At 38.2% G+C, this 20,392-nt stretch overlaps 1 protein-coding gene across 1 annotated transcript in view; it reads left to right on the top strand.

Annotated features, from left to right (window-relative positions):
• The window catches only part of MAMDC2 (MAM domain containing 2), a 110,214-nt gene that overhangs the window by 82,587 nt on the left and 7,235 nt on the right, over positions 1-20,392 (top strand). The window contains exons 10-11 of the mRNA XM_016214236.2: positions 10,249-10,342; positions 12,153-12,305. Of these exons, the coding sequence (XP_016069722.2) occupies positions 10,249-10,342; positions 12,153-12,305 (247 nt within the window). The remainder of the gene's footprint in view (positions 1-10,248; positions 10,343-12,152; positions 12,306-20,392) is intronic.

Consider the following 20,392-nt stretch of genomic DNA (forward strand, 5'->3'; position numbering starts at 1 on the left):
GAGTAACATATTAGAAACTCAGGTAAGTGCCTCATTAAAGAACCCTGTTTAAGGTGGCAATTCCCTCAAAGTACCTGACGCAGAACCCTTCTCTTTAGCATCATTCTACTAGCAGAGTGTGCAATGCAGTATATTGAAGTTGTCCATTTACCTGCCTATCTATATGAATCAGACTCTAAGCTTCTGGAGATCAGATATCCATGTCTTATGTATTTTTTATTTCTAATGCGAACACAATTTTTGGAACAGCATGGGTACTCAGTAAATAAGAAAGAGAACTGAACTGTAAAATATGTGTTCTCATGGCAAGGAAGAATACCATAAATCCATCAAAGGAAGAAGGAAGATGAAACGTTTCTGCCTTTGGGGCATATAAAACATAATCCCTATAGCCCAACACCTGAGCAGTTTGTTCTGTAAGCTATTTCAGTGTGAATGCTTAAAAGCAAGAATATCCTGCTGGTGTGGATATAAAGACACACATAGATAGCTACATGCCAAGTCTGGTTTGGGGCTCTTTATATTTATCAAAATTAAAAACTGACTCCTCCCTTTGGAAAAACCTCCCATCCTCAGATCACGCCATTTTTCTATACCCAAAGGCGAATGTGAGGTCTTCCCAGCCCTCCTAATTTTCCTGGTCCCTTCCCTATCCCCTGCACAGCTTTTCCAGCCTCCGTCCTGCGCTTGTGGTCAGTGGTGCACTCGCTTCCACATGGCACTCTCCCCACCCCAGGCCCTCTGGCTTCTCCCACCTTGGCCCCTTAACCCTGGCAGCCCTCCCCACCCCCACCCCACCCCCTTCTTGGCACAGCTGGAGAAAGTGAGGCTAATGAGTCTCCTCTGTCCCCTTTCTGATGCTGGGAAAGACTTTTTATTTATCCCACCTCATCTCTAGTTGACTTCCATTCGCTTTCCCACCCAGATGTTCAGATCCATTTCATCCACAAGTTTCCGGCCTGACTGTCCCTGTCTCATCCTTAGGAGGTGCCCTCATGGGCTCATCTCCCAAATGGATGGTGGTATTGAGCACAAGCTCCTGCAGTGCTGGTCCTCCCTGAATCCTCACCTGCTTCTCTTCATCACCAGACGAATCTGACAAAACCAGCCGATGCATCTGTACCTTTGACCTCACCCCCTTCCTCCCCTGGGACCTTATCTCGTGAATCACCCCCTCTCTGTAAATCTGCCGTCTCCACTGCACACGGCCAGCATATCGGTCACACAAATGAACAACAAGCCTTCCTTTCACCTTCGTACCCATTTCAGCTGCCACCCTGTTCCATTCCTGTTGTCTTCAAACTTCTTGAAAACTACATCTTCATTTACTATTTATGCTCCAGTGCAGGTTCTCATCCCTCAAATCCTTGCCTTCTGCCTTGGCCTTCCTCCCGCAGAGGGCTTGTCCCATTGATCTTGCTGCAGGACTTGTCACGCCTGAAACAATGCCAACTTTCTCTCGAAGTCCATCTCCAGTGCCCCTTCCTCCGAACCCGTTATCAGTCATTAGCTTGTGTTGTACTCGCTCGAATGAGATTTGTATCGTTAGGGATCCTACGCCTGGAACTGGAGGACTTGGCTTCAAGTCTGACTCTGGCATTAACTATGTAGATCAGAATGTCATGTCAACTCTCTCTGAAATAAGGATTGTTTTTAGAGAACTGCTAAGTCTCTTCTACCCACTATTTTATTTTTAGGCATCTTAACATCAAGAACTGACTTTTAACATTGTGCAGCACAGTCCTTGGGGATAGCTTTCTCTGTTTCTTTATTTCCTCTTACAGTCATCTCCTTTTAGCAAAAAAAGAAAAAAAAATCAATGAAATGTAAGGCTTTGATTTGGATTTCTGCTTCAAAATTTTTCCTTTTAACTTTACCCTTTAATAATGAAAATTTGACTAGATGTAAAATATCTAGGGTTCTGAAATTTTTAATGGCAGTACTTAGAAGTTCATCAAATAGAAGAGCAGGCCTTGTTAGTTTCTGGAGAAACATATAAATAGGTGGCTATTTAATAACAAGATGCCTGGCTATAAAAGGATTAAGGAACCAGAAAACCAGTGTGTAGACAAGATACAGAAGAGGAGATAAATTTCCTATCACATTTCTTGATGCCTGGGGACACTGGGCAAGAGTTGTTCCAGGATACTATGTCCCAGCACAACTAAAGCAGGGCAACGGAGCACAAAGTAGAAATAGCAAGGTCACTAATTACTGACAAGATAATTAGTACATATAGAACCGATTAGGATGGTTCCATACACAAAGCATGGACAATTATACTGTGAAGTGGAATAGGTTTTAATGTGAAAATGAATGGAGGGGCTGAGTATGGAAAAGGAACCTACCTGCTCATGAGTTTTTCAAGCTACACTCAGTGTCCGTTGTCAGTCCAGGAATGCTAGTTTACATATGAATAAGGCAGGACCGAGATACTCTGGGCTTCTTTCTTTTTCATTTCCTTCCAGGTATTTGTTGAGGGCTTCTGTGTTTCCCATGTCAGCTTATGGGAAAATGATTGGAAAGACTGATTAGCACAACTGGTAGTTGCTAACACAGTGTAGTGTTTATGTCACCACATCCTTTCATGACTTTCCCAAGGAATTAATTTCATGGAATATTGCTGATTACCACATTTGTCCTCCCAGTGCCATGGAAATATCTGAAAAGACAGAATAGGCATTCTTTCCCCACAGTTTTATTAATGAGCTTAATTAAGCCAACAGTTATTCCAAAGATTGTTTAAAACCTGAAAACACTGCCTTTCACCACAGTTTTAAACTTCTGATCTTGTTATTTCACAGCCTTAAAATGGCTGCGACTTTAGGAATTCTTTTCCCAAGTTTTTTGGATGAGGCAATGTTAGTTTTTGATATTCACATTGAGATTCTTCAGGGATCTTTTGGTTTTCTGAACTCAGACACTAGGTAAGTATTTCTGAGCTCATAGACCAGGTAACTATAAGTTCAAATCACTTACTGGGAACTTGGCAATTCACACATTAATAAAGACTCTCTACTTTCACCCGGGGAAGAATACCTTCTTTCCTTTTGCGTAGATATCCCAATCTTTTTCTCCTTTTCTTGTAGGACTTTCTCTGGCTATTTTCTGCTCTATCTTTTCAGTATCTACCTCTAGTAGAAGTTCTCACTCTAGATGGTCCACAAGCCACCTCTCTATGGCATCTCCCACCATGCCACTGATGGGCCGTGAGCTTCTATTTTCTGTTCATTGTCAGATTACATGTGTATTTATACAATGCTCAAGGATGCATTACTCTTTGTGGCCTGCCTGTTTCATCTCAGTCTTCAAACTATAAGATACTTGGTTTTTCTGTCATCGGTGGGGAGCCCATTTGTGTCCCCACCTGTTACCAGTGGAAGTGGAGTTCTTGGGGTGCCATAGGGAAAAGAATTTCCTGAGGCTCCCATGGGAGCATGAGTTATTGTGGAAAGCTTCATTGATGATGTAGAATTAAGGGGGTTCCTTCCAAGGTCCCATCTCCCCCTGTCTCACCCTGGAAAATGTCCAGTCTTGTCTTCAGCAGGGCTAGGATTAAGGCCACTGCCCAGAATCTCCACTCCATATTAAAAACACAGTCCAGTCCAGCATCAGGATTTGAGGGGACTCTTTCCTATGGGCTTAAATTTTCAGTGTGGAGTGGGAGTTAAGGTCATCAGCTAAGGGAGAGAAGGACATCACTGAGGTGAGGGAACACCTGCTACGGAGAGGAGAGGTTACTGACCGAGATGAGAAGTCTACATTGTTTTTTAAATCTTTTGGTCACTGTAAAGGGAGGAGAGATTCCAGAAGAGAGATCAGAATCAGTCATTTTCTAGAGTGAGGAATGAAGAAAAGGCCCTGTGATACAAGCTCAAAGTGACATGACAGCCAGCTGCAGACCCAGGCATGAAATGTACAGTATATTTCATTATTGGCCAGTCCTGAAATTCAGCCATGATCTATGCAAGATTTAGGTCCTGGTGCCGGGGGACCAAAACTCTTTATAAACATACATAAGGCAAAATGACTGGAAGCTAGTTGTAAACACAAGTCAAAGACATGTTTGGGTCACTGCTATTAACTGGGGAGTTTCAAGCATTTCAGAATCATATTTTAAAATACCTAAAGTAAAAGGAGAAAATAAGCAGGTTAGTAAAATGAAATATGCTGTATATTTCATGCCTGGGTCTGCTGCTGGCTGTCATGTGACCTTGAGCTTGCATCACAGGGGCCTTTTCTTCATTCCTCATTCTAGAAAATGACTGATTCTGATACCTCTTCTGGAATCTCTCCTCCCTTTACAGTGATCAAAAGATTTTTAAAATAATGTAGATTTCTTAAATAATGAGTTGAGAGATCTGGATATTAACCAGCAAAATAGCAATGATATCTTTGGCTGTATATCTGCAAGTCTACCATAGTGTGTCCTCTGCTCCAGATTGGAAGGCTCCTGTGAGCAGAAAGATGTATGTTGGGAGAAGCTGGAATCTGCTCAGTCTTTGTTGCTTGTCAAAGCCAAAAGTTGAATTAAATCAGATGAGACTTTAAAAACCCCACAAAAAAACGGATGGGTCATTTAAGAAAAAAAAGTGTTGGTCAGCTAAAGACATTTAAAAACACATGTCATTCTGCCTTTTGTGGGTTCTGAAGACTAAATATAGTATCTGCAGGAGGCATGCTATTACAATTCAGCAACAATTTCCCCAAAATGGCTGTGATTCTAAAAATACTAAAGTCTCATACTCATTTACTAGATAAAGCTCCGCTCACCCTGTCTTTAAGGATTTGTGAAAATTTTGTCCTTTTAGCCAAGTGTCTTAATATTTGAATTTTTGTTTTGCTTTGAGTTTTTGTATTTTTAACATTCTATTACAACTTATCATCAAATAGTTAGATGAAAGCAATTGCATTATATAGTATATCCTGCAATTGTGTCAATAGCATCTTTATGAAAAGCTCTGGAATTTCACTGACTGGATTATAGTCATTTTGCAAAGAATTATTCCATCTACTCTGTAGTTGCCAGATCCAAATTTATCTGTGCAAGTGATTTCAAAGGATTTTAACCTCATCAGATGAAAAGTTAAATTTAACCCAGAATCAACCCTCTGGTAAACTGTTGAGATCCACCACTTATAATAAGAGCCCAACTAGGTTCGTTTTGTGAACATGGGTAATTTATGGTACTGTTGGCATAGGACTGAAATGTTCCTATGTGAAGACAGAAGGCCATTTCTGGAAACTATCATTCACGTGCTAATCATAGGCCTAACTGGGGCTATTTAGTTGGTAAAGTAGGTGGTAGACTAACCCAACAACCTGGCCAACCATGTCTGTCCAGCAGGCCATGGAAACTGCTTTAAAAGACAATGACAGAAAAAAAAAAAAAAAGCCCAGTTAATATAGCTAGTGTTTAGTTCTTCAATACAGACAATCCTTTTTAACTGCACAACAAAGGCTTGTGGTTGTATAGTCCACAGCTCCCTGCAAAGCTTGATTCCCTCCCTCCCTCCCTCCCTCCCTCCCTCCCTCCCTCCCTCCCTCCCTCCCTCCCTCCCTCCCTCCCTCCCTCCCTCCCTCCCTCAGCATAATCCTGCTCATTGTGTTGGGTATCTTTGAACTATGAGACTTCATAAAGTTAAAATCAGTAACCCTAATCCTTTTAAAAATTCAGTCTGACTTGGTTTGGGAAAATAAGTTTCTGACATATCTGTTTCTCTACTTTTTCTTTCCTAGGTGCTTTAACCAGGAAATTGTGTGCATGTTTACTGCTCTAGGGGTAGTCCAGGCCCTGAGTAGCAGTCTTGTGGCTGGGTCTCTATACAGACCCTGTCTCCACCCCACTGCTTCCCTGCACTTCAAAGAAGCTTTAGAAAAGAGTTAGAATGATATACTCTGAGGAAACTTTGCTCGGTTACTCTTTTAGGATTTTGTTGTTTTGAAGGAAACAGATAATTCTTTTTCAAAAGGGAGAAAGATGAAAACGAAGAAGAGATTCTGTTGCCCTTGGACAAGGCGCAGGGTTCTGAGGCAGGAAATTGGCCCAGTAAAGCCTGATAGCCTCGGGGACCATGACGCTCTCCGAGCGCTCGGGCATCTGCATTGGCTGTGTCACTCCTTTGACTTCTGTTTCCAGGGCTTGAGGATCTTTCCCTCCTCATTCGAACCACCACCCACTGACATGCAGGGGAGAAAGCCAGCTCAGCCTAGTCTGCTTTTAAACCAGAAACAACTATCCCGTTCTGACCTAGGAGAATATATAGGTTGGAATTGACAGTGAATCAGAAAACGAGGTGACAGATCTGAAAGTGCCCAGCATGGAGAGGACACAGTATAGGCATTTAGAAAGAGGGGGTTATAACCTGCACAGCAGTTTTCTACCTCTCTTGACCAGTGATTCTCAGCCAGAGGAGATTTTGTTCCCACCCCTAAGGGGCATTTGGCAATGTCTGGAGACATTTTTGATTGTCATGACTTGGGGGTGATTTTAGTATCTAGCAATAGGAGTATCAGCTTGCTAAGTTACAAACTACCCTAAAATAACCTCTCCATCTGAAGTAGCCCTCACAGTGTAAGATGGTGGCACAAAAACAGGGACTGACACCATCAGCATTATTAATAGCAGGGCGGAAAATCCACTGTGTTAAACCAAACAGAGAGACCAGGGTTGCTCCTGAACATTCTGCAGTGCAAAGGGGGATCCCCTACAACAAAGAATTATCTAGACCAAAATATCAAACGTGCTGAGACTGGAACCCCACTGTAGATAAATGAGTATGTACAACGTCTACTTTCAGAATACTAAAAAGTAAGTTAAGTAATATTGTTGATTCTTACTTGACTATATTTAAAAGTGTTTGCAAATATGTTTCTGTAACTCTCCATTCGTTGCCTATTTCCAAAGTTAGTCTAGGTAAGATTCCTCAACAGTGAATATTCTCTACCAAACACAAATGTTAAAGTATCACCAGTGCCTAGAAACTGGAACCTTTAGTACACTGAAACAAATTGATTTGCACAAATCTAATTTGCCCCTGACTTTCAAGAGATTTGCATAAAATCAGGAACACCTATCTACGGGAGATCATTTTCCTTTGTCCCTCATCTTCTCCCCCCTCAAATTGATCTTAATATACACTCAAGTTGCCTAGCAGTGTTCCCCAAGTCTTTAGAAACATCTCACTTGCTTTGAAATACTGCCTCAAAGGAAATAAACACTCATTTTTTAAAAGACCTATAAATAGACAAGAAGTTGATTCCTCAAGAATTTAGACTATGGCCAATTCCATTCTTGTCACATTCTTAACTGGACCCAGAGGCAGAGTTCTTAAAAACAGACCAAGATGTTTGCCTTTCCCTTTGTCCTGGGTCAACTAGGCCCCATCGTCAGCTTGCTGTGTCACCAACTACCCTCAAATAACCTCTCTACCTCCAGTAGCCCTCGCAATGGAAGATGGAGGCACTGTCAGCAATATTAATAGCAGGGTGGAAAATCCAATGTGTTAAACCAAACAAGCCGCTGTGTTTCTTCTGTGTGTTGGAATGCTAACAGACAGCCGCCAAACAGATTTGAGGTTTGAGGCCATAGTTTGAATGGAGCCCTTCTTTGGCTGACTGCGGATCTTTTATCAGAGAGAACTACATGGGGTATGGCTAGTAATCTACATGTGGAAAGAGTTCTAAGAGCAACCTAGAGGCCACTGGTTGTCCAGAACATCTTTAGCGTTTCACTCAACTCACTGTGGCAGATCACAGATTGTTTGGAATGTCCAAAAGGAGCCAGGAAGCTCTATCCAATGGAACTTTCTACAGAGAGGAAATGTTATGTATCTGTTGTGGCCAATTCAGTTGGCCACTAGTGCTATGTGGCTATTGAGCACTTGACATGTGACTAGTGTGACTGAAGAAATGCATTTTTAATTTTACTTAGTTCTAGTGACTATCACAATAAACAATGTCAATCTAGGACACACGAACTCATTATTCCACATATTGATTATAGATATCCTGATTCCTTTTTCTATTTAAGAAATTATAAATATAACAATTATAGAATGTTTAGAAAACAAGGGGAAATTCTGTTTACCACCCTTAATTTCATGAGCCTAACATAATTGTTATGAATTCAGCCAATTTTCAAGGGTTTTTTTCTTGTATTTTTAGATGAGTAAGATATTTCATCTTTATTTATTATAACCAGCTTTTTCACTTAACATTATGAAAGGAATATATTTCTGTATTACTAAGTAATATTCACAAGCTATCAGAGCTAATGATTGCCTATTTCTTAGATTGTGGCAGCACCGCTTATTTCCTCTGTTTTTGAAATCTTTGGAGTATTTCATTTGTTTGGTTTTATGGTCATTGTAAAATAAAGCTGTAGTAAACATTATGAAAGCATGTTAATATTTCTTCCCTTTAGAACACATTTATACACCAAACGATGGACTCTTATCCAGGTAATGACGAACCATTTCACTATCACAGATGTAAATTGCAGAAGTACTTCCTACTAGTGTTCTGAAAAATAGACTTTAAAGCCTCCAAAAGGATAGAAAGCAAAGACTTTTTTCTCTGTTGCATAATTAACTGAATTAATTATGAGATGATTAGTATTCCTTCCCATATAACAATAAAAACTCCTAATAAGATAAAACTGCATTTAGGGTTGATGACACAGACCTTTGCTTTGCAAATAAGTTCCCAGGCATAAATCCTGCAAGTAAAATATTTCACATGTTCAGATAATTTGCAGACTCTCTAGAATCTCTAAAGATGAGAAAATTAACAGGGTTAAACTTTTTATTTTTATTTTGTTGCCTATAAAGTTGTGTAGTTACATATTGTCAGATCTCCAAATCACTTTTTTATAATTTAAAGCAATATAAATGTAATCCAAGTAAACTTTAACACATCTTACCATTAATAATTATGCTGAAGATCTTGGCTTAAGACATTTTATATTTTGCATACTGGAAAACTGAAATGTGCGCTTTTATTCATTTCTTTTTAAATAAATTCTATATTCTGATGGCTCTAATCATCAAAGAACAAAGGGATTCTACTGATAACACAGATGAATTTAATATATAACACACTGAATATTATAACCCCCAAAAATCAAATGTTCTCATTATTTAAAATTTTGGTTTCAGATTCTGTTATATCTCCCTTTGTCTTTATTTGAGTTCAGATTTGTATTGAGAGATTGAATGTGGATTGAATTATACAGTAGATTATACATGCAAAGCAGCTTTGTAAACCACAAAGTAAGTGGAAATCTAAATGTTTTGAAAAATGCTCTTTGCTCATCCTATATATGAAAAGTAGACTTTAAAATTTGCCTAATGGAAACAAATCCAAGATTTTTTCTCTCTTGGAGAATGAATTGAATAATTTATGGTATAGATTTGTTTTTCCTTCACATAAACAGTAAAAAATGTTTGGTATGATAAAATAGCTGCATTTAGGGCTTTTATTAGTGATACCATTCCAGGGACATAGATTTATTTATTTATTTATTTATTTATTTATTTATTTATTTATTTATTTTTGAAATGGAGCATAAGTCCTCCGATGGCAAATCCCTGGGACTTTGTTCACAATATGAATGAAGCACAGTGCCAGAAAGTCACTTCTAAAAAATCAGTAGTGTTTGTATAGGAAATGTTTGCAAAAAGGCTTGGAATACCATCTCTGTATGCACGTTGTGGATTATCTGAGGAAGATATTTAAAACTCGATGGGGTTTCCTTTGCCACTCAGTTAACCTCTTGCTTTCCCTTCTTAATTCTATAAAGAACACAAAGTAGCCCAACTGGGGTTCGATTCCCGGTCAGGGCACATGCCCAGGTTGAGGACTCAATCCCCAGTCAAGGGTGTGCAAGAGGCAGCCGATCAGTGACTCTCTCATCATTTATGTTTCTTTCTCTCTCCCTCTCCTTTTCTCTCTCTGAAATCAATAAAGATTTTTTTTTTTAAAAAAGAACACAAAGTAATTTAGCATTAGTGTACACAATATATCATTATGAGTTTCACTCTATTTTAAAAAATAATAGAAGTAACTCAAGGTCATATATAAATGGTTCACTATTACTCATGTCACTGTGGTTTGTTGTTCATATGGACAAAGAAGGGTTGTCTGTCATTTGTTTATGCACACCTGTTGTGCTAAGTAAACCCAAGGTTGTAAGTTTTTCCCATTTTTAATTAACAGAATTCATAGTTTTATTTTTCTGAATTGCAGGTGGTTTTCATGAGCCTATGCAAAAGTTTTTGGGACTGTGGACTTGTAGCCCTGGATGATATTACAATAGAATTGGGAAGCTGCTGGTCTCCAGGTAAGGTGGCCATCATTTCAGCTCTCTTTGTCTCCCTGGCTGTGTATGATATCCCTCATTTCTCTAAGAAAATATGACATACATTTAATCTGCACTAGTCTATCCTTGCTTTTCTTGCCCAAAGTGCCTTTCTACAGAGCCATGGACCTTAGAAAAGAAGACTCAAAAGCAGTGTGTGACTTGACCCCTGTACCCTTATCTGTAAGAGAGGTAGTAACACCTGCCTGAATGTTGGGGGTAATACAAAGAAATTCTCTAGCATAGGACCTGGCACAAAACAGTGCTTTAAAAATAAATACCTCCTATTATAGTTACTATTAATATTTTTATGTCATTGTCTTACACAAATGCAAGTTTTCAAGCAACATTGATGAAATGTTATTACACAGGATACTAAACATATACAAGGTAGGGAAAAAGTAGATTTACACTTATTCATGTGGAAAGTAATACAATACTTAATAAATAATAATACAAGAATAAACTCTGTGTTTCACATATGCACAACTTGCTCCTAACTTTGCCCCACCCTATAATTTTAAAATAATAAAATAAATATTTTCTAAGTAAATTAAATGACAGCAGAACAAGCATTGATGACGCTTGTTCAAGCATCATGAAAATAAAGCAAAATAAAGATGGTGGCTGTGTGTTGGGCATTATGTGTAATGAGAAAAAGAATGGATATCTCAACCCAGATCATTGGTCTGTACGTACTAACTACCACCTCATCCTAAATCAAGGGGTATCCATTTCTTTAACAAACAGGCAAATTGTGGCAGCAGTCTGGCACTGGAGGATAATCTCCATGTTTATTTAATTAATTAAAAGACAATTAGTTTTTAGTCCCTTGACTTGCAGGGCACTGCAAAGACAAGAGAAAGAACAAAATAAAACTCTACACTCATGGTGTAGGAAAGGGAATGAGGCTTCATTAGCTTGTACTGTATGTAAACAAAAATAAAGCAAAATAATTATCATGCAGGAGATAAGAAATACAGCCTACTTATTAGAGAAATTTGCTAAGAATCTGAATGTAGAAGGTACAACCAAGTTCAGCCAAAGGAGAAGCCCCCAGTAAGTTGGGAGGTGGCACCATTCTAATAATAATCATTATTAAAGTTATTGAAGATAGCGTCCAAAGACATAAAGTTTGTTTTTAGAAATGGAAAATAAGGCTTCCAGTAGCAAAACGCCAAATTTTAATATTAATGTAGCTAGTATTTATTGAGAACCTCATGTTCTAAAAACTTTTCATACGTCATCTCATTTAATCCTCACAACCCCATGAGGTGGATAATTAATATACCCACATTACAGGTAAGAACGCTGATGCACAGGAAAATTGAGTCATCTGCTCGGCACAAATTAAGCTATGCCTCTAGGAGCACATTTAGCGCTCTCCCGTCCCTCCCCTCCTCCAAAGCAACCATAGGTAGCTCCTGCATTATGCATGTTATTATTTTCCACATTTCCACAGGGGCAATATACCTCCAGTTTTCAGAGTTTTGTAAACTTATTCACATGAATAAATTCACAAGGCAGAGAGAGTTCCTTTCTCAACGTAGCCCAACAGTTTTTGAGCAAGGTTTCTTTCGTTCTCTGCCTGTAATGGCAGGCCCCAGGGTGGAGCCCAGGCTCTCGCTGGAGGCAACAGGTGGTGGGCTCAGTGCGGGTGGCGGGCACCCTGCTCATCTGCAGGGCCTGTGGCCCACGACACGCAGACGTGCAGAGTGGGCTCTCGAGAGCCACGGAATACATATGCATGAGACGTGCCTCAGTAGTTGCAACACCTGCCATTTCCTTGCAGAGAAGCTTCCAGCTCTACCTGGAGAGTGTACTTTTGAACAAGATGAATGTGCGTTTACTCAGGAGAGAAGAAACCGGAGCAGCTGGCACAGGAGGAGGGGAGAAACTCCCACCTCCTACACAGGACCCAAGGGAGATCACACTACTGGGGTAGGTGAGTTACGCACACGGTGCTGCTTCCTAGGGAAGCCCAAGGAGCCTTCTAGGGAGAGTCACTGCATCTTGACATGTGCAAATATGTGTCTCGTGTCTAGAATGTACTACAAATGTAATTCTACACGCATGGGATAGATAATTCCATATGTGCATTTAAAATTCTTGTTTCCATTTATTACATTGTTTATGTATCTTGCTGCAAAGAGAAGTTAAATGGGCTTACAAAGATATACACATGAAGATAATTTAATTAGAAGTAGGTTAAAAAGGGAGAGTGACAGCAGTAAAAAAAAAAAATTAAAAAAAAATGGTGATGTAAACTGGAGCCAGGACTGAGCCAAGTATAGAAAATGCACTGGCAGACAGAGGAGGAGACCTGCATATTTGACTCCACCCTTTCTAGCAGCTGAACCAAAGATGGGAAGCTCACCTGTTTGTACCCTTAATGATGTCGATCCTTAGCAATTTGTTGAGATGCTTTATTTTCCAACATATAGTCAATTTAGGTAAATGTTCTATGTGTATTAGAAAATAATGTATATTTTTTTGTTGTTGTTGGATGAGTGGTCTATATATTTGTTGACTGAATCTAGCTCCTAATCATGTTCATATTTTCTATACTTTTACTCATTTTTTTTTTAAATGTTCAGTTGAGAGGTAGGTTAGTTTCCCACTATGATTGTGAATTCATTTGTTTCCCCTTTTAGTTCCATCAATTCTTACTTGTATATTCTATTTTGGAGCTATGTTATTAGGCATATGCAAATTTATACTCCTTATAGCTGCCTGGTGAATAAGCCATTTTATTATTATGAAAATATTCCCTTATCTCTAGTCATGCTTCTTATTTTAAAGTCTACTTTGCCCGATATTAGCATTGTTTCGCCAGCTCTGTGTTACTAGTGTTTATGTTTCTTTCCCCATCCTTTAACTTTCAAGCTTTCTGTATACTTTCTTTTTAGTACTGCTCTTGTATGTGGCAATGGTTAAGTTTTATATTTTGTGTATATTTATATTTTTATATTTTGTGATCATTTATAGTAATGATCTTTTGGATCATTAATATTTAATGTAATTACTGATACATTTGGACTTATATTTACTTTCTTATTATTCTAATTTCTCCTCTATTAGCCTGTTTATTTTTTACAGTATTTTACTAGTCTTATTCTTTTAAAGGTTATGATACTATTTGTCTTGCATTTTATTTCTACATATTTTAAACCCCAGAAGATACTACTGGGTTGATATTCTTTTATATTTATTCACATATTTCCCCCATTTACACTAGTCTTTATTTCATTCTCCATTTCCATCTTTCTCTCTTGAATTATTTTCTTCTGTAGGAAATGTTTTTCTTCTGCCAGAAGTATTTTCTTCTGCATTTAGTTTTTTGTTTTTGTGTTGATTTTGTTTTTTGGTGTAAATCTGCTAATGATGAATTCCCGCAGTTTTCATTTGTCTGGGAATGTATTTATCTTTCCTCTACATTTGAAGGGTATTTTGGGAGAGAACAGAATTCTAACTTGACCATTAATTGTTTTAATTAGACATTTAAAGATGTCATTCAGTTGTCTTCTGGCTTCTCTCATTTCTGTTGAGTCAGTTGTCAGTCATATAATTGTCCCTTTAAAACTGTACTTTTATTCTCCGGATGTTTTCAATATTTTTTCTTTATGTTTGTTTGATCTTTAGCATTTTAGAATGATATGCATGTGTGCACTCTTCTTTGTAGTTATTCTGTTTGGGGTTCATTAAACTTACCTAATCTTTAGGTTGAGGTCTTTCATTCGTTTTCAAAAATCATTGACTTTTATCTTGCCAAATGCTCTCCTACCCCATTCTAGCTCCTTTTTTCCTGAAATTTCAATTACCCATCCATTAAAAGTTCTCACCTTATAGTATATATCCTTCTGTTACAAATATTATCTTTTTTGTTCTCTATTCTTTATTTTGGATATTTTCTATTGACCTACTTTTATAGTTTGAAAATCTTTTTAACTGTGTCCTGTATGTTATAAACTCATTGATTTATTTTTTTAATTTTAGTAATTCTACTTTCCAGTCGTAGAATTCCCATTTGTTAATTTTTTAAATACTAATTTTATTCCTATAGAAACATATGCTATACAATTCACTATTTTCAAGTGTACAAGTCAGTGGTGTTTAGTATATTCACAAACTGGTGCAGCCATCACCATCTAAGTCCAGGACTTTTTAAAAATCCTCACCCAAGGATTTGTTTTTTATTGATTTTTTAGATAAAGAGGAAGGAAGAGACAGAAAAAGAGAGAAACAGCCCAGCTAGTGTGGCTCAGCGGTTGAGCATCAATCTAGGATCCAGGAGATCCAGGTCTGATGCCCAGTCAGGGCACAGGCCAGGTTGTGGGCTCGATCCCCAGTCGGGGCCGTGCAGGAGGCAACCCATCAATGACTCTCTCATCACTGATGTTTCTCTCTCCCTCTCCCTTCCTCTCTCTCGGAAATCAATAAAGACATATTTTTAAAAAGAAAGAAAGAAAAAGAGAGAAACATCACTTGGTTGCCTCCTGTATGTGCCCTGACTAGGGATGGAACCCACAACCTAGGTATGTGCCCTGACCAGGAATTGAACCCAAAACCTTTTGATGTAAAGGATGGTGCTCCAACCGAGCCACCTGGCCAGGGTTGTAATTCCAGAACAAGCAGTAGGAGGAGGAGAGTATTAAAACTTACATTTATACTGCCTTTGGCTGTAAACTGCCTGAGAGACTATGTAATTTTTCTCCTTTCTCTTCGTAACTCTCAATTTTGAGTAATAAATACTAGGAGCAACTATCATAGTAATACAGTACTGCGTATGTCTTTATATTTAATTATCATGGAAACCACTTGGCAATCACCTCATATTATTTTTGAAAATTGATTTATATGGTAAATGTAATGTTGCTTAGATGAATGTCACTGGAATTTCTCCTCAACAGGGAATATAGTCTAAAATAACAAGAAAATTTTAAATGACTCAACAAATTACTGACAGTTCATAGATTTATAGACAGGATCTTATGAATCAGCTAAGGCGTATACACATTTTAAGTATTAAAACAATGAAACTCATTCAAGAGAGTTTTAAGTATTCTCTGCATGGATCCTGGGATAGCAACAGCAAACCTGTCTGTGATTAGATTACAATTTAAACAATAATGAAATTATATCCAAAAAAAGGTATCTATTGCCTGCTTTGTTGATTTAGTGCTATTTTTGCATTTAGCCCTAAACCATCTTTTCTATGTCTCTTTTTCAAATACAGGCAGTAAAATAATGGCAGGATACAAAAATGGCAGAACTTCCTATGCTATACATTCCTAAAGTAATAGGTTCAAACTCTGGACCAGTAGCATAGTATCTTTCTCCTTGATGACCAGAAGGTATTTGTTTGGTGTTTGTGATAACAGAATCCTTTTGGAATGCAATACATTCTGGGACTTTCCAAGGATATACTTGTACCTGTAGACTGCATTTCACCTTTCCATTCCGCATCCTTTAAGCCTATCAGTTTGTACTTGGAAAACATACACAAGAAGAAAATAGAAAGAGGAGAAGCATTCGAAGCTGCTTTACAGACAATTGCATTAGGTTGTCAGTAAATATAGGCCCATTAAATAAAAAGAGAAGCTCAGAAGAGCCACCATTTAGATATGACAGTTAATTGTGTGTCTATCAAAGTCAAAACATCATCATATGTAGCAATTCCAAGAGAACTATAGTTTCCCACTGACTAACTGGAGCTGCAGTAAACCTTTCCGAATCCTAAGGTGTAGCATGGTGTCGTCTAGTGGAAAGACCAAGGAATAAAGAGTGAGCTGACTCTGCCACTTGCTGCCTGCATAACCTGGGGTATGGTCACATAACTTCTGGGCTTTGCTTTCCTAATATGTAAAATAAAGATAACAATGGATGTCCTGCTAATCTCTTAGGGTTGCTATGATGATTAACTGAGACTATGTTTGTGAAAAGGCTTGATCCTACAAGAGCTCCATTGAAATGAATGGTATTACTATTTTTACAATTAGTAAGTCTTTTATAAACTCTCATGTTCATCTCTGGGATAATTTCTTGGACTCATTGTTCTGTGTCATTTGTGCTTTTATAAATAGAAAATCAAGGCCTATGACTACACGTAAAATGACTTAGTAGTTTGGTAGACCTTAAATTAAAATTTTCCGAACTGCCACAGGGTAATTCAAGTAGTAGGTGGATAAATATTTTTTTAATTTGATAGTAATAGCCATGTAAAAGAAAAATATATAATCAGTACATCAAAACCATTATTTCATCATTTATAGTTGTTTTTTGTTTTCATGCTAATAACGTCCGTATTCGAAAAAATGTATTTAAGTAATAAAAATGGACTCTATATAAAAAAATTTGTTGAATGAATAATAGTATAGGTAGTTTGATGATGGACAAAAATAATATTATGAAGACAGTATTTGTGTAACTAAACTTCGGGAAACATTTCCAATGTTTCAGTCAGTCATCCAGTAAAACAAGTCATTCTAGTAGAACAGCAACAAAGACCTCAAAAAAAATAAAAATTCTAGCCCCATCATTTGGCTCCTTTAGTAAAATAATAAAGACATTTGTGAGACGGATCTCAATTTGCATCAAGATGGGATGGACTCCATAAGATTTGTCTATCCAGTTCCTACCACTGTCTGCTTGAGTAGCTCTATCATGGCAGAATCGGTAAGTTGCTATTTCTTTACAATACATAGACAAGTCTTAACACATTTCCCAGGGTTTTATTGGCTACTGCAACTTTATTAACATTTATTTGATGTCATGCTGTCACAATTTTTTTTAAACAATTGCTTCAGTGGCCCTGGAGTTTACAAAAACTTTGTGGCCAAGAGATAGTAGAACACATAAATCAACAGATAACTCTCCACGTCAGTAAGAAAATGACTTCTATGTAACATTTCCTAGCTCACTGAGTTCACCAGTAAATAGATTAAAAGTCGAGTCCTCCCTTTCTCTTCCCTGCGACTACATCCTAGAGAAACAGCAATTCATCATTTTCTTAACAATTTCCAGAGAAAGAGACACCATCAGTTTCTTTTCTGGCACTGTTTAGTGTTTCAATACTTGCCCCGTATTTCTGGCAATTAAATTCTCTTCCAACATGCTACTAAGTAAAGGTAGACGTCATTTCTAAGAACGCTCTCTTCTTATGTGATAGAAATATTAATGTTACATTAAAATGCCAAATGACATTTCATTATAAAATTGTGCTGTCAGACTAAAGAAAATCAAAACTATATATTTATTGTGTTAGTTGTACAGCTGAAATGTAATATCAGTCTAATTCAAGTCCTTATCTTTTAAGAGTTTTTGTAGCTGGTAGACCTGTAACGATGCTACCCAGTTAATCTGTAACCATGTAATTAGCTCCAGATTATCAAAATCTCCAGTGTCCTTCAATCTTTCAAAGATTTATCACACTAGTTTCTGATGATGTCAGATCCTACTTACACAGAGAAGGCTTCTATGACAAGCTTTTTAAAAAAATTGTGGTAAACGATACATAATATAAAATTTACCATTTTGATTATTTTAAAGTGTATTATAGTTTAGTGGCATTAAATCCATACCCATTGTTGTACTTTAGACTTTACCTGCAGCCGCTATACTATACCTGCAGAACTTCTCCATTTTCCCAAACTGAAGCTTTTCATTTATGACAAGCTTTAAAAGTCATTTAAAACGTATGGTGAGCCCCGCCAGCATGGCTCAGTGGCTGAGCATCGACCTAGGATCCAGGAGATCGCGGTTCGATTCCTAGTCAGGGCACATGCCCGGGCTGCGGGCTCGATCCCCAGTCGGAGGCGTGCAGGAGGCAGCCGATCAATGACTCTCTCAGCATTGATGTTTCTCTCTCTCTCCCTCTCCCTTCTTCTCTCTGAAATCAATAAAGACATATTTTAAAAATTCATTAATTAAAACGTATGGTAAAAAGCAATTTTAGAGATATATTTAGCTGTTGTTCTTCCCCCAAATGTCTTTTTCCCCCGGCTGTTTAGAATCGTTTTCCAACTTAATGAGTGCAGCTAGCTGTTCATTCCACATGGCCTTGCACAGGCCACCGGGCTCCTTCCCAGCCCTGGAGAAAGGGGCTGCAAGACTGGCGGAACAGCTGCTTCACTGCTCCAAATGTTGCGTATGGTGTATGTCTCAACACATCACAGTTGCTGGGCAAAGAACAGATGGGACCCTGATCTCCCAATAGACCCATTGGAGGCCCCGCCTTGAATGTTAAACAATGACCCACAGAAAGAAAGTGGTTTGTTTTCTCCAGTTAATAATCTCCTCCACAGACTGGAACCCTTCACATGCAGGAACACGTGAGCTGGTCTGAGGTTTCCACGCTGGGGCTCCCTGGCTTCCACCCAGAGCTTTTGTTTGCTGAGACAGGCAGCATTTGGAGTAGTAATGTGGCAGAGTTTGTCAACACACAGAGTTTTTCTCTGCTTTCCAAACACATGTGAGGCAGACTAGCTCTCCATGAAGCTCTGATCTTTTCTGGGGAAAGGAAATGTCACGTGCAAGTCAAAAAGAAAATCGTATTTGGACTCTAGAGGAATAATTGCTTTGTGTAACAGAGGGACAAATTCTAATCAGCTGACAAATATGTTACAATTATTTATAGGTATAAATGTTGGTCTAAATCAGTATTGCCTTATGTGCTTAAAATAGAAACTGTATCCCTGAAGGATTTTTGGAAAGGCCAACATTATTCAAGAAAAGTAGGCTGGTGTCAGTGCCCTGGAGAAGCAATTGTATTCACATCCCCCTGCATATTACACCTCTCCCAAGCACAGCACAGTGACACAGATCAAACAGCTTAGGAGATTCCTTTCATATTTCATGGTACTAAACACAAAGACCTCTGGAACTGGATACCTTAGGTAATGGCTTCAGCCAGATTCCCGAGACCCAGAGGGCATGCAGTGAACACATTACCAAAGTAATGCTTCGTGCATTTGGGGCTAACGTGATCAGAGCATTGTGCTCATGAAAGAAAGAACTGTATTGGATAACCCTAGAGGTGATTAGGGCTTTTCCTCTCTGTCCTAAGACCTCAGACCAGTTCTGGCTGGGACTCAGGTTGTTATCACTAGATGAAAGACACTGAGTCATCTCTCATTCCTGATGGATCCATTGCTTTCTTTGCATTGTGAAAAAAGCCTTTATGTTTCAGGCCCCAGTAGTCTCTACTTTCCATTTTCTCAGTGACAACATCTTTTGGGGGAACCTTCCCCTCCCCTCCCCCAATTGAGAGTTTCATTTTTAGCCAAGGTTCTTTATTTAGGATGTCCAAAGCCAGGCATAAAAATTATTTTTCTTTGATTTTCTTCTTATTTCCTTAAGAAGTATTTTTTTGAGGAAATGTTTTTTAGGTTAAACGTGCATTAAGATATGGTTCCAATCCACTGTGTCACTAAGTTATGTATAGAATAGAATGGGACATCCTTGTACATAGTTAGGTGATAAACCATGGTCATTTCATGCTTTGACCTTATTTTCCATGGAATTAAATTAAATATACTCTTTTTTTAGGGTTATGTATATCTGTATTTGCTTATATCTAGCCTAGCTTAAGTTAGAAAATCTTAAAGAAAAGAACAATAAAAGCTTCTTTCATTACTGAAAGTGCAAACACCCCAGTGCTTCTCATGTAGCAATTTTCTTGCCTGTGAAAGAATGAAAGCAATGAAGTTAAAGAATTATCTTACGTGTGTTTGGTTTAAAAAAGATACATGATATGGTATGGAACTAGTTTGAGAACATTTGCATTAATATGATTTTAATTTATCAGAACTTAGATTTGTGCTAGTTTTGCCTTGGAGCAAAATGCGCACCTAGTCAAGTGCATGTCCCATTGCCAAGGCTCTCACACAGCTGGAGTGACCTTGGTAGAGCCAAGTACTCTGCAGATCGTCAAAGTGGTTTGTGGCTTAGAGCCGTGGAAGAAAATGCGTTCATTTGTTCATTCAAATACTTTTTTAGTATCTGCTATGTTTCAGGCACTGTTCTAGGGGGCAT

Source organism: Miniopterus natalensis, chromosome 12, assembly GCF_054644295.1.
Source record: "Miniopterus natalensis isolate mMinNat1 chromosome 12, mMinNat1.hap1, whole genome shotgun sequence".
Lineage (NCBI taxonomy): Eukaryota > Metazoa > Chordata > Mammalia > Chiroptera > Miniopteridae > Miniopterus > Miniopterus natalensis.